The 15,147-nt window shown below is 37.1% G+C and overlaps 1 protein-coding gene across 2 annotated transcripts; it reads right to left on the bottom strand.

Annotated features, from left to right (window-relative positions):
• Positions 1 to 447: 447 nt before the first annotated feature.
• On the bottom strand, positions 448 to 9,502 carry LOC101743129 (alpha-tocopherol transfer protein-like). Of its 2 annotated transcripts, XM_038010715.2 has the most exons (7): positions 9,262 to 9,502; positions 8,624 to 8,780; positions 7,761 to 7,890; positions 7,540 to 7,671; positions 5,803 to 5,913; positions 5,607 to 5,712; positions 448 to 655 (listed from the first exon to the last, which is right to left on the bottom strand). In XM_038010715.2, exons 1-7 carry the CDS (start codon positions 9,404 to 9,406, stop codon positions 504 to 506), a joined length of 933 nt encoding a protein of 310 aa, XP_037866643.1. In that variant the 5' UTR covers positions 9,407 to 9,502; the 3' UTR covers positions 448 to 503. The 2 variants fall into 2 exon arrangements, with proteins under 2 accessions (XP_037866643.1, XP_062524155.1); XM_062668171.1 differs by lacking the exon at positions 5,803 to 5,913 and having other exon boundaries at positions 9,262 to 9,488.
• Positions 9,503 to 15,147: the final 5,645 nt, after the last annotated feature.

The raw sequence follows: 15,147 nt of genomic DNA on the forward strand, positions 1-15,147 counted from the left end.
GAGTGTGAGTACTAGAAATTAATATGGAAAACTGGTGTTTTGCAATAATTCAAGCGCACGCCCCCACTGAAAACTCATCACAAGAAGAAATAGACTATTTTTACGAGGACTTAGCGAAAGCTCACTATACTACATTTACTGAGTACGTATTTTCTATAGGCGATTTTAATGCTCAAATCGGAATTCCAAAAAAGTACGAACGCTCCGCTACAGGAGAGTATAGTTACGGCATCAGAAATGCTCGAGGAACAAGATTAATTCAATATGCGCAAGAGAACAACTTAAAAATTATAAATACAATATTCAAACTAAAACCAAACAATCGCTGGACATGGATCTCTCCAGATAAAACACAAGAAATGAAATTTATTATATCATGACCACGAAGCACCACATGATCTCTAAATAAAATGGGCTTATTATTATTATTATTTAAGAAAATAAATGTAAACAAAGAATAGAAAATCTTTATTTTCCTACAGGAGAAACAATAAGTACAACATTTAATCGAATTCAAGTTGCCTGAAGGATCCCTCGACCCCGAACATATCCTCAGCGGTCTTCGGTTTCCCTGGTCGCTTGGACTCGTCCGTACCATATTGATCATCTTCTTCCAACCAGTCACTGTATTCCTTTACTTTTTTCTTCCAGTAATCTGAATACGAAAACGAATTCATTTAGATCGTGAAAATCGATAGAGATGATTCACAATAAAAATATATTAGAACAAATTAATATTTGTTCATGGTTACTGTCACATAAGACGGTTTTGAAGTCATCGTGGCCCAAAGGATAAGACGTCCGGTGCATTCTTATGTAGCGATGCACCAGTGTTCGAATCCCGCAGGCGGGTACCAATTTTTCTAATGAAATACGTACTTAACAAATTTTCACGATTGACTTCCACGGTGAAGGAATAACATCGTGTAATAAAATCAAACCCGCAAAATTATAATTTGCTTAATTACTGGTGGACCTCTTGTGAGTCCGCACGGGTAGGTTCCACCGCCCTGTCTATTTCTGCCGTGAAGCAGTAATGCGTTTAGGTTTGAAGCCAAGAAGGTTAGGTTAGGCAGCCGTTGTAACTATACTGAGACCTTAGAACTTATATCTCAATGTGGGTGGCGCATTTACGTTGTAGAGGTCTATGGGCTCCAGTAACCACTTAACACCAGGTGGACTGTGAACTCGTCCACCCATCTAAGCAATAAAAACCAATAAGAAGCAAAAAAAAAACCTCCACCGAAATTAATTCCGGGTCAACCCACCTTGAGACATGTGACCTAAGTCTCAGTTTTACAGTACAAAACCAAAATGCATTACTACTTCACGGCAAAAATACCGGTCACCGTTCTCGTCGAACCCGTCGCTCGCGACGAAGGGCTCGACGAGTAAATTAACCCTCCAGACAGCCCACTGAGTTTCTCGCCGGATCTTGTCAGTGGGTCGCGTTTCCGATCCGGTGGTAGATTCTGCGAAGCACGGCTCTTTCTAGGGTTCGTGTTAGCAACGTCGTCAGGTTTGAGCCCCGTGAGCTCACCTAATAGTTAAGGTTCCGGTGATATAGCCTCTCAAGGCTATCAGTTTAGGTAGGAAAAAAAAAGGAAAAATAGGCAGGGTTGTGGTAGCTACCTTGCGGGCTTGAAAGACGCCCTACCATCAGTAAGAACTTTACTACTACTTAATTAATAACACGGTAATATGATTAATAAGTTTCAGAAGAATAAATATACGTGTCTATAATCTATATATTAATACGTGAAACAAAAACTTTGTATCCCTTTTTATGCAAAATGCGCAGACGGAAGAGTATGAAAGGACAATGCCCAAAATCAGTACCGCGTTATAATAAAACAGTATAGCCACAACAGTATACTCATAAATAATAAAATATTTACTTGGCTTTTCTTAGTCCATTTGATTGCAATCGTATGTGGGGTTAACTTTATGTATTTAATTAGTTGTTTATTCGATTTTATTGTATTATTTTATGACTGAAAGCAGTGTTGCCAATTTTAAGAATCTCCCCATAATCAGTCTTTACTAATAGTGTAAGGGCAGACGCTGAGTTTTAAAAATAATTTCAACTATGTAATTTTTCGGCGATACGAATATTTTTATTAATAATTAACATATATTACTGTTTTAGGCATCAATAAATAAAAATATACACAAAATATATTACTATACTAATTAAAAACCTTTCTTTAGTTGACAAAGCACTTATAGTCAGTGAAAGTTAAATTAACTGTTGGTAGCACTATACGGTACGGAAAAAGATGAATTGTCAAAAGTGTCATGTCTTGTCAAGTTAAACAGAGCAGTTGTTTTTACTGATAGATATTGAATTTATTGTGCTAATAAATAACTTATAATTGCGTTGAGTTCGTGTCCAGTAGAGTCTTCGGATTCCTGCACGCTCAAGAATCTTTTTAAAGACTATTATTGTACCTATTGTTTCTGAGCTGGTGGTGCGGATTGTGTACAACGGTTTTACAACGGTTCGTGTCTCTGTGATCATATGGACCAATAAAACTATTTTATTCTTATATTCAAGAATTAGTATTTCCTACTCGCTATAGGTACCTACCAACACACCACCTACAGTTAGCATGACCTACTATTATTTGTAATATTATTTACTTGGGATCATTCATTAGTTTGTTGGAACTTTTTCTGTTGTCGTGTGAGAATTCAAATCATAATCGTTATAAGGAGTGCTTGTTTTTTTGTAGAAGGTTTCTTACAAAAATAACCTCAAAATTTAACAACAACTCAAAGAACAACAAAAACCCCACAAAATAAATGGATAATTTTTATTTCCTTTGAAAGTACGATATTTCTTTTCTCTTATATAAAACTTATGCTATCATACAAAAAAAAATGCGCAGCGGCGGTCCATAGAAGAATGGGCAATCTCCTTTCCCACACTTATAGAAAATATAGAGAAAGAGTGCAGAATGCTAATTTTTTTTTAAATATGCATTAATAATACATTAAATCAATAAAAAAAGTATTACACACACTACCATGTATTTGCCACACACACACGCACACACTCACACAAACACACACACACGCACGCACACACACACACACATACACACGCATATATTATATACCCTTTATTTACTGTCAAACTTTTGTCATTGTTTAAGTCTGTGGTTTTAAAACTATAGCCATAAATAAAAGTCTGTGGTCAAATTGAGAATAGATTAATAATGTTTATCTTTATTAATGTTTGTCTATAGTGTAGTTTTAGCGAAATCTGTGATTATAGAAGTATGATAGTCTTTGACAATAGAACCTTAATAATGTTCAAACTTATAATTTCAATTAAATATAGTCGAATTTCGACTACAGAAGGACCACTAACAAAATAAATACTAAAAGACAAAAAAAAGATACGTATAAAGGACAATGCCCAAAAGTGGGCCAACTTTATGACAAAACTATTTGTACTTGAAAAATTACGTCTTATTTTTTCATGTTGTTTAGTATATGTATCAACATTTCTTTCACCCTGGCATTGTTTTCCAAAAAAATGAATTACTTATTTGATAACATCCTAAAACTGAGTGCCATAGTTTTTAAATTCGCCAATAGACAAAGGGCAAATTAGCCCATACAGCCTTATAGTAAACGTATATGCTGACAAACGAAAGAGTTGTCTGTGACTTGAACAACAAATTAAAAAAAAGCTGTATGGTTATAATTCACAGACTTTTTAGTTTATTGTTGTTCAATTCAATATTTATGTATTGTAATAATAATTATTACTTAAAACCATGAATTATTTAATATTTTTAGATATTAATGACTCCATTAGTAAAAATCTCAATGGCCTACCATTACTCTATTCTTATTATATATGATCAGAGAGTTTTGGCAGCAACCCGAATGAAGCGTCACTTGAAGTTTTATTTTATGTTTTTTTAATAGCTTATTGTGATGTATAATATACAAATTGGGTGTTGTTTTGTGTATTAAATGTCAATAATCGTTGTTCACGATTATTGAGGCATTGGAATAAAACTGTGGCTAACATAGCAGTGACTGTTTTTTTTTTTCAAGATAAAAGGTCTGCGGAAATTCACGCTCACTCAATGTGCTATTCATCGAGTTGACGTCAAAACTCCCAAAAAGCAACAAAAAGAGATACACCGACTTTTTATTAAAATAAAAAAATATATAAAAAATATAACCACGACAGACTAGGCTATATAGGCTACGCTCTTTGCCTGCTTGTTGGCGAATTTAAAAACAACAACAACAATATCGTTGCCGGCTTCCGGATTTCATTTCATTTTATTATTAATATGAGGATATAATAATAAAATGTACGTAAGGGATTATTTCTAGCAACATTAACCACAATTAACTTATTTAATACTGTAAATAATGATGAGAGTGATTATTGATTTCGAAGAAAACAATTAACAACTTAATTTTAGCTGCAGAAAAAAACAGATTTCTCTTAAACCTGGGTGAGAATATAAAAATCGTTTTCTGAATATGAAACGATATTTCTGTGTCTATCAAATTAAGTTAAAATCATCATCTCCCGACAACTTTTTTTAGGGGCCCAAACGCCCATAGAAAATGGGCATTGTCCTTTTAAAATCTAAGCTCTGCAACCTTTTTATAAAAATACAATTTACGTATACTATAAAAAAAGTTACGTTATTAACATTGAAACATTTTTCTTTTATTTTTTTATTGCTTAGATGGATGGACGAGCTCACAGCTCACCTGGTGTTAAGTGGTTACTGGAGCCCATAGACATCTACAACGTAAATGCGCCACCCACCTCGAGATATAAGTTCTAAGGTCTCCGTATAGTTACAACGGCTACCCCACCCTTCGAACCGAAACGCACTACTGCCTCACGGCGGAAATAGGCGGAGTGGTGACACCCACCCGTGCGGACTCCCAAGAGGTCCCACCACCAGTGATTACGCAAATTATAATTTTGCGGGTTTGGTTTTAATTACATGATGTTATTCCTTCACCGTGGAAGTCAATCGTGAACATTTGTTGAGTACGTATTTCATTAGAAAAATTGGTACCCGCCTGCGGGATTCGAACACCGGTGCATCGCTACATACGAATGCACCGGACGTCTTATCCTTTAGGCCACGACGACTTCATAAAACTAAAACTATTGCACGACAAATGTTTTTTTTTGTAATCAAAAACAATATCAACAGTTCTCCGTTTTCTTCTATTACCTTTTCAGTGCATATTGGTAGATGAGCCCATGGCCCACCTACGGTTAATCTGTTAAAAGAGTCCATGGACACCTTAACTTAAATAACGCCGTCAATTTATTTTTATGTTCCTCAATAGACTTTATAGAGAGACGTGTATACGGCCCACCTGATGGTAAATAGTGACCTTCGCTATTGACTCTCGGGAATCCAAGGAACAGCCTGCTACATCTGGACTTAGTTTTATCAAATCTATATATTGGCGCGAATCAGCATTGAAACTACGACTATTCTACAAACGTCAGAATCGTTTTATAGCAAATATAAACAGAATGGAACCAACCCATACTCAAGACATATTCAACTACTGTACTGTTCTGTAAATAAGTAATTTACCTATAATTTCTTCAATAGAACCACCGTTCCCGCCATATTCTACTGGTAAAATGTCCTTAGGGATATATTTGTACATCTCTTCATAATTCTGGTTGTGGACGTAGAGCTAGACATAAAATATGGGAAAGATATTTTTATAAGCTTAATACACGTTTTCGTCTTTCATATTAAATTGAAAATATGATGCTATACTCACGCGTTTCTTATTTTTTTCGTTCAGTAATGCTTTTACAGCATTGAAAACAGTTTCGAATCCTGTCGGAGTATTTAAATAATGGGTACCTTTGAGTCGAACTGGTAATGCGTCCTGAAAATTTTCATTTAAAACCCGACTAAAAGGAATTCCTTGAAAATAATTAAGTAGGTAAACTGAATTCGAACTGAAAAAATTGTTCTCTCTATCGGTACCAACAATGCACACTCAGCAGGTTATAAAATGTAGTAAGGATTACGTAAATATTTTTTGCGTTTCTATCTCGCGTTTTTTATGATCTTTATGACCGATCGTTAATCCTCTTATAACAAGCGCGTTAGAGAAAGTTGGGGGAAGCGACCATACTGGTACAGTAATAAAGAGAGAATCGAAAAACTGGGAAATATTTAAAAACAATTAATTGATGAAAGACATTTTGGACAAATAGCCCTAAAATCACAAAATACCTACATATTTGACAATTAGTATACCTTAACCCAATTCTGGTCTAATTTAAGCTAGCATGCCTCATTTTTTCAACGACGAAGCCACAGTTGTTAATTTAAGTAAATAAAGTATGTATGTATTATGAACAAAAATATCAGTCCAAGATCCCAGGGCCCCCAGACGTCACGTATTTTCTGACGAACGAAATGTGGCCGATTGCGTAGTGTTAGTATGTACTAAGAACGCGTGCCTACCTGCTACCTTGCTTAGACGGCCAATTTTCAGGTATCAGGTACTCAAGGTACATAAAATCATTACCTACTTCACGTATTTTCTGAAAGCTGATTTTTACGTATATTTTAGGCAATATCCTTAAAAATAAGTCGCCAATACTCCCAGACACTTTCCGTCGGCCGAATTGCTTTGCAGACGCTTTAAAGCTCCCAAAATAATGAACTAACTTCACGTAAATTCTGAAAGCTGATTTTTATATATGTCCGCCAGACAACTATTTTAAAACCTCTTACAAAAAGACAGACCGATCCAAGGGGCCAATCATATCCTAAATTCAATTTAATACATCTGTGGGTAAGAGCGCGAGGGCATTGAGAGACGCACATGAGACTGAGTGAGACATGTATTAGGATATATTGACTTCTCTGTCTCTCTATCTCTCTCTTACAGTTGACTCATATCAATTCATTATTAATATTAAAAGAAAATCAGTTAAAGTTAAATAATCAGGTAAATAATTAATCAAATTATAGTAGGTAATGATTTTTGTACCTTTAGTACCTGATACCTGAAAATTGGCCGTCTAAGCAAGGTAGCAGGTAGGCATGCGTTCCTAGTACATACTAACACTACGCAATTGGCCACATTTCGTTCGTCAGGAAATACGTGACGTCTGGGGACCCTGGGATCTTACTTTATATGAGTCGTCTATTATCAAAGGTGGCAATCTGTGCATTTGGACAAAAAAATGTTATTGATACGTCAATACAGATTGATTTGAATATAGTCGTCTCCTTCAAAGAATACGGTTCAAAACCTGCATTAAATAAAGGTTAATAGTTAACCTGTTATTTATCTAAGATGTCGTTCCGAAGAGTTTTGTGACTGCCAATGGAATACAAAGTCAATAATTCGTTTTTCTGATTTACCAATAATTGTCCAAAAGTCAGATTGCCGGCTTTGATAATAGTCGACTAATATGGTCTATCGTTAAAATGTACAATGAATATAAGCAACCCTAGTAACCATTTCAGTAGAAGACATTTATCTAATTAATACCTGAGAAGCAACCACCATTTTTTTCAAGAACATTGGAGTCATTTGTAATAAATGACCTATTTTTACAGTATCTAAATCTAAAATTGACAAAATGCCGGCAACCATTGCGTTGTCGTCTTCCATCATAATAATCTGAAAAAATTTAGTTAGTCAGTTTTTACGTAACTATAGTAAAAGTACTGTATTTTTAAATGATGTTATACGCTATTCGGAAAACTTACCTTTTGTAAGACTAAAGATACAGCCATGACATCGGAAATATTGTACTTATCAGCATCATATCGGCCAGGTATGATTATACTGACACGTGGAGAATCAGAAGTTGCAGTCTTAGGTAATACCAATATTGCCCTGTTAATAAATATAACACATTATTTATTACAAAATAGCTAATTAAGAAAGATGCTATTATTCAGCTCAGCGAAATCATCGTGGCCTAAAAGGATAAAAGACGCTTGGTGCATTTGTATCGAGCGATGCGACCACGCCGGTGTTCGAATCCTCCAGACAGCTACCAATTTTTCTAATGAAATACGTACGTAACAAATGGTCACGAATTACTTCCACGGTGAAGGAATAATCATGTAACAAAAATCAAGCCCGGAAAAATTACAATTTGCGTAATAACTGGTGGTAGGACGTCTTGTGAGCCCACATGGGTAAGTACTACCGTCCTGTCTATTTCTGCCGTGAAGCAATAATGCTTTACGGTTTGAAGGGTGGCAGCTGTTATACCGTAAAAACGGTGACTTGGAAATCATGTCTCAAGGTAACATTAACGTAGTTGATGTCTATGAACTTCGGTGGCCACTCCACTCCGGTAATACCAGGTTTGCTGTGAATTCGTCCATGTATCTTAGAATTATAATAAAAAGTTTAGGTACATGAAAAAAAAACAATCACAATACAACTAAAATATTGCATAGGAGAAAGATATAGGTAGAGCATCTAAACACCTTAGAGTACATATGTTAGTATGTACATGTTTTATAGAAAGGTGCTTCAAATTACGTAATTATAACTTAATATAAATTTTAAATTCACGAGGATGCTAATAAAATTAAAGTTAAATCAGAATAGTTACCCCAAACTTAATATTTCATCAAATAATGGATTGCTCGGTTTGATACTGAATAATTCTGGTGCAGTTGTACGAACGGAATAATATAAATCTAATTTTTCCTTTGTCCTTTCCAAGCTGAACTTGCATCCTCGTAGAAATGATAATAGCCATTGATCGTCTGAAATAAAAAATACAATTGCATTTTGTTCATAACTCTGACATTAATGTCAAAGTTACGTGGAAGGATTATCTTGCCATTGTCATTATCTTTAAAACTATAGTCGTGAAGCAAACAAGGACATGATAAGGGCAAATAAATAACTTGCGATCAATTTATTATTAAAACGTGTTATTAAAACGATTTTAAAATATGTAGATGCTAATCTTTTGAAATTACATTAAACTAATAAAATAATTTCAGGAATATATTAGATTATAAGACCATAAATTAACAAAAAACAAAATTAAGTTTACCTCCCTGCCGAAATTATAGGATATAATTATAGGTTATATAGGAAAGTATAGGTTAGGGTATAGGAATATATAGTTCGATCCTTGGATTTGTGAAATATTGTGGTACTTTATACTGTAACGACAATGTTTGTTTTTCCTAGTTATTCAAAATAAAATGCACAAAAATAGCTAATGTCGCAACATACCTGTCCTAGCGCGTAAATGTGGCTGTTTGGACAACCAGTCCTTTAAGTGTTGAATGTCACTATTAATCCTGCTTGGATCTTCATTTAACTCTTTGCGGGCTTTTTCTGCTAACTCCGGAGGTAACGCTCGAACAGACATGGTCATCGACGTTTTCCACCGAATGAACAATTACTTATTACTATTACATCGTATTAATAGGTGCTTGTGATATCTAAAATTTATCTTCGATTCGTTTTATCGTATCTTTTTTTTTTTTTTTTTTGGTCAGGAGGAAATCGCCGGACTTCCGCCCTCCACTGGGGACGGCGGGCGGAGCATGTCGGAGTCGAACCGACTCAAACCTCCTGTCGCTCAACAACCAACGTCCAAACCTCACATGAGACAGAACTCATGAAAAGGCAAAGGGGGGAAAGTGAAGTGTTTAGTGCGGAGCACATCTCTCCCATCACCCTCCCCCTCGGGACGCCGGACTGGCGGTCGTCGGCGCCACGACCACCAGCCCTCTCGGTCGGCAGGCTATCCGGAGCCCGCCTAGATGGCGCCGGTTAGAGTGAGCTATCCTACGGAATACCCCGCTGGGTCAGAACCAGCGTGGGTCGAGGATAGCCGGCCTTCCATCACCCGGATGCTCTTGCGTAAAACGCGTGCAGAGCAGCTTGCACGACGTCTTCTTAGGTCCCTCTCGCCGGTCCCCAGACCGACATGTGAGGGGGCCCGAAACACTTAGAGGGCCAGGGCTTGGGCGAGATCCGCCTCCCTGGCCCCCGCTCGACGGCGGCGGGCTAGCGCGTCTAACGCGCCCCGCCGCCTCCTTCTGCGAGATGGTGCACTCGCAGAAGTCGAGCATCGCCTTCCACGACTCGTCGTCGCCGAGCATCGATGCCACAACACTCGGCAACGACAAGTCGTTTCCTATTTTTGCGACGAGGACACAGCGCCACCCCTCCCATGCGGGGCAGGCGACGAGCGTATGCTCTGCCGTGTCCAAGTCGCAATCACAATGGTGGCACTCTGCCGTCGGCTCGGCTCTGATCCGGTGCAGGAACTCACCGAAGCAACCATGCCCAGTGAGAACCTGCGTGAGCCGGAAAGTGAGGCGTCCTCTGTCACGATTCACCCAATCCACAAGGACTGGGCGAATCGTAGCGAATAATCGAAGCGTTTTATCGTATCTAGCGTCAACATGAACGGGTTAATTATCTTTACTATTTGAGTGAGATGAAGATAGCACCTAGAACCATGTCGCGTATTTTAAAAGATGACTTAGAACTTGCAGCCTATAAGAGACGTACTGGTCATTTCTTAACTGATAATTTAAAAGAGGTAAGTAAAATCGAAACAACTACTGAAGCGGTATGCAAAGGGAGGTCGTAGAAAAATTTTGTTTACGGATGAGAAAACTTTTACAATTGAGCAACATTTTAACAAACAAAATGACAGTATTTATGCTCAAAGCTCTAAGGAAGCTTCCCAATTAGTCGACAGAGTGCAACGTGGGCACTATCCGACTTCAGTGATGGTTTGGTGGGGTATTAGCTATGAAGGAGTGACTGAGCCATACTTTTGTGAAAAAGGTATCAAAACATCGGCACAGGTGTATCAAGATACCATTCTTGAGAAGGTAGTGAAGCCCCTTAACAACACCATGTTCAATAATCAAGAATGGTCCTTCCAGCAAGGCTCGGCGCCAGGTCATAAAGCTCGGTCTACGCAGTATTGGTTGGAAACGAACGTTTCGGACTTCATCAGAGCTGAAGACTGGCCGTAGTCTAGTCCCGATCTTAATCCGCTGGATTATGATTTATGGTCAGTTTTAGAGAGTACGGCTTGCTCTAAACGCCATGATAATTTGGAGTCCCTAAAACAATCCGTACGATTGGCAGTGAAAAATTTTCCCATGGAAAGAGTGCGTGCTTCTATTGATAACTGGCCTCAACGTTTAAAGGACTATATTGCAGCCAATGGAGACCACTTCGAATAAGCTTTTTATACTTTAAATTGTTTTATATTTCTATATTAAACCAACACACTGTAAAAGTAATAAATGTTATTTGTAATAGATTTTTTTAATTTTTTTTTTTGTAACAGTATTTATGGCCATACTAAGTATATATTAGCCAGAATACGCTGCGTTGACCTCACATAACGTGGGGTAAGATCAAGAAGAAAAAGAAAAAAAAATTATATTTTAGTCAACCAGTTCAAAGTTGCGCAATATACTATAACTAAAATAATCAGAAGCGTAGCTATCCTAGATAAGAAAAGACGCAGAATTAACAAGCTGATGTGGCAGTCAATTCATCAATTATCATGAAGAACCAAAAGTGACTAAATCAGATGCTAATGCTAATAGAAATCGTCAATGCGTAAACGCAGTTTTTGGTGTCTCGGATGAGATCGCCTGACCACTTGATACAGCTTACCTGACACAGCTAACAGAAGTTAATAACAGAGCTGAATATCTGACTCAGTTGTTATACTGCTAAAAGCATGAGGAAATAATGATAGCACCTGGCGTAGGTGCTGTCGTCAGTGATGGATTTACGCCGAGGTCTGGCCCGAGGGCGGCATGATTTGAGGGGCAGTAATATTTTTGAAATGCCAAAATTTCAGAGACGTAGAAAAAAATAGAAAGTCTCCTTTGAAAAAGAGTGCAGATTGTGGTTTATAATAAAAACTGTAAAATTATTTTAAATTTAAAATGAATAAAAACATGTAGAGTTTTTTGAAACTTATCAAAATATAAGACAAATAATAAGAAATTGTATAGTTATAAGTTAATGCTGACTGTTATTTACTATTAATTACACACCTAGTACCTTTTACTTTTCATTAAATGTATTTTTTTAATTAAATTGTTGGTTAAAAGTCTAATAAGTTTTCATATTGGACCCATTTAGGTGTAACACCAGATGGATATGAACAACGGCATAGTCGTACCGCTTGATACAAACACCACGTTTAGGCTACGGCAATTTTAAGTACATACTTCGTAGTTGGCATGAGATTTATTACTGCCAATTTCCACTATATTATTGACGTCATAGTACACGTCGCATAGTAGTCACCTGTTTATAAAGATTTCTGTTCTGTTTTATAACAGTTAAAATATAATTTAGTAAACTAAAGAACATGCTTTAGAAAGTCAAACATAAAAAAATCCCTGTTTATCTTGTTCAAGATATTAAACTAGATTTATAAAAATTTTGTATTGTCATTTGATACTGATACGTGTGCAAACTTTCAAGTTAAAAGGACGTCTTTAAAATGATGAAAACTAGCCGCCAAAACGGAGGAAAATACTATAAAATCAAAGATGCAGATCTTGTCTGTGTCGAATCGTGTTACTTGCACAACAATCGATACGTAATAGGTTGGGGAAAAAGTTTCTTCGCATTTTTTAAGAAAATTCACACCATTTTTAATATAGTTTATTTACATTTTACTAAAGTATGTAGTTACCATTTTGTTCGATAACTTTTTGCCATCTTGTAGGTAGGGACATGATCCCATTGCTATAGAAAATTTGGGGCTTCTGATCAAAATACCGCGACAATTGGTTTTGGCAGTCCTCTCGTGATGTTAACCTGACACTGCCTAAAGAATTCTGAACAGACCGAAACAGGTGGAAATCTGAAGGTGCAAGGTCAGAACAATACGGCGTATGCATTAACATCTCCCAGCCAAGCTCTCTTAATTTTTGCTGAGTGGCTAAAGATGTGTTAACGTTATCATGATGAAAAACCACACCCCTTCTGTTGATTAATTCCGGCCGCTTTCTCTCAACTTCTTAGCTGTTCACAGTAGGGTATAGAATCGATGGCATCGCCTGGTGGTAACAGCTTATAATGAATAATGCCCTTCCAATCCCACCCACACAGCATCACCTTGTTACGAGTTAACCCGGGTTTTGCCACAGTCTGTGAAGCCTAACCGGCCTTTGACCACGACCTTTTCGCACGTTCTTGTCGTACGTGATCCGCTTTTCATCACCAGCTATCAGCTTCTTCAAAAATGTTTCGGTTTCATTACGTTGTAATAAAGAATCACAAATGAGTACACGGTTCATTAGGTTTCTTTCAGTGAGCTCGTGAAGTACCCAAATATCGAGCTTTTTTGTGTACCCCGTTTTTTCAAATGCACCAAAACTGTTTTGTGGTCAATTCCCAGTTCTTCAACTACGTCGTAACTACTGATATGCCAATCTTGCTCCACTTTTTCAAAAATGGCATCCATTTTATCCGTAATAGGGCGACCAGAGCGACGTGTACCTTTGACATCAAAATTTCCGGATTGAAATGCTTAATCCAAATTTGTGCTACTCTCACAGACCTGCACTAGGTCCATAAACATCGCAAAATTTTTTCGCGGCTTGCGTTGTATTTTTACCTTTTTGTAGTAAAATTTTAGAATGTATCGAATTTCTTCATTAGATTCACTCATCTTGACAGTACGAAAAATAAATAAAGATCACACATTTTCCTAATTTGAATTTGGAATTATCTTCTTTAAAATTTAAACTTTTAACGATACGAAAACCAGCCAGATACAAATAGTATAGCCAGATACAAAGAGATTTTATTACAAGTTCATACATACTATCATGCGAAAAGACTTTTTCCCCAACCTATTATATATTTAGAATTGTAGATACAAGAAAGTGAAAAGTTCAACAAACTTATAATAAATCTTTCGCGAGGTACTACGATGTTTCCATTACGTGCGTACATCAAGATAAACAAATGCACAACAATTCTTTCTGGTTTACGTCACTGATCCAAATGCTTACTCTTAATGTTACTACTCCAACAAAGAACAGCCATTCGAATATTGCATATTTTATGTACAATCGATGCCACAAAAAAGACTTCAGATGTTGAAGAGCTTCAGCTATTTCGTTTTTATTGCATCAATGAATCAATCGGTAAAGGTAACGCTTCAAAATTCTTTTTTCAATTTTCTCTTCTATTTTCCATAAACTAAATTTTTGATTACGCATATAATTGACCTTCTGTGCAACGGTCACAAAATTCTTTGGTACATTTTAGAACATTACCACCAATAAATATTGGCTGGCGATTGCAGACCACTAGTATAATACTCAAAAAAGGATGCTGCCCATTTTCCGGTGAATCTCTTAGTTGATTTTTGCGTCACCAACGAAAATAGATGGAAGCGTATGTTTTTAGATCAATTCTAGGTCCTTTTTTAAGTTGATGTACGTATTCTTATTCTCAGTCGGACACTTTTTTTATTGCGTTTATTTTATATAGATGATAGATAGACTGGACGAGCTCTCAGCCCACCTGGTGTTAAATGGTTACCGGTTGATGTAAATTCTAAGGTCTCAAGTATAGTTACAATGGCTGCCCCACCCTTCAAACCGAAACGCGTTACTGCTTCACGGCAGAAATAGGAGGGGTGGTGTTACCTACCCGTGCGGACTCACGCGAGGTCCTACCACCATTAAAAATTTGTCAGAGTGGTCGTGGTTGCGCTGACGATGCATATGCGGAAGCACCCGTTAGGTCGCCCATTCTCCCGAGGACCATCCTCCGAGCAATGCGCTTCCATGTCTCAAGATTCGAGTACGTTGGACCATGATGGACTCAGTTACCTTCTTTATTAGATCAGTCCAGCGGGTTGGTGATCGATCGCGTGATCTCTTGCCTCCCACCCGTTCTTGGACTCCCAGTCTCTCCATCGAGTCCTCTTTTCTGGAGATGTGATCAAAGAACTTTATACGTATATATAACGATATACGTAAACTTGGGGTAAAGTCATGACAGAAACTCATACTACTCAACCTATCGGGCTCAGAGCATGCTTTATCATCATTAAGTGGCCTCACCCGAACTAATCACAACAAAATGAAATCAAAGATG

The sequence above is a fragment of the Bombyx mori genome, chromosome 4 (assembly GCF_030269925.1).
Source record: "Bombyx mori chromosome 4, ASM3026992v2".
NCBI lineage: Eukaryota > Metazoa > Arthropoda > Insecta > Lepidoptera > Bombycidae > Bombyx > Bombyx mori.

Coding starts and splice junctions, on each gene's coding strand:
- LOC101743129 (XM_038010715.2), bottom strand. CDS start 9,406: ATGACCATGTCTGTTCGAGCGTTACCTCCGGAGTTAGCAGAAAAAGCC. Junction 7,672..7,760: donor TATCTTTAGTCTTACAAAAG/GTAAGTTTTCCG, acceptor AAATTTTTTCAG/ATTATTATGATGGAAGACGA. Junction 656..5,606: donor TTCTATTGAAGAAATTATAG/GTAAATTACTTA, acceptor TTTCGTATTCAG/ATTACTGGAAGAAAAAAGTA.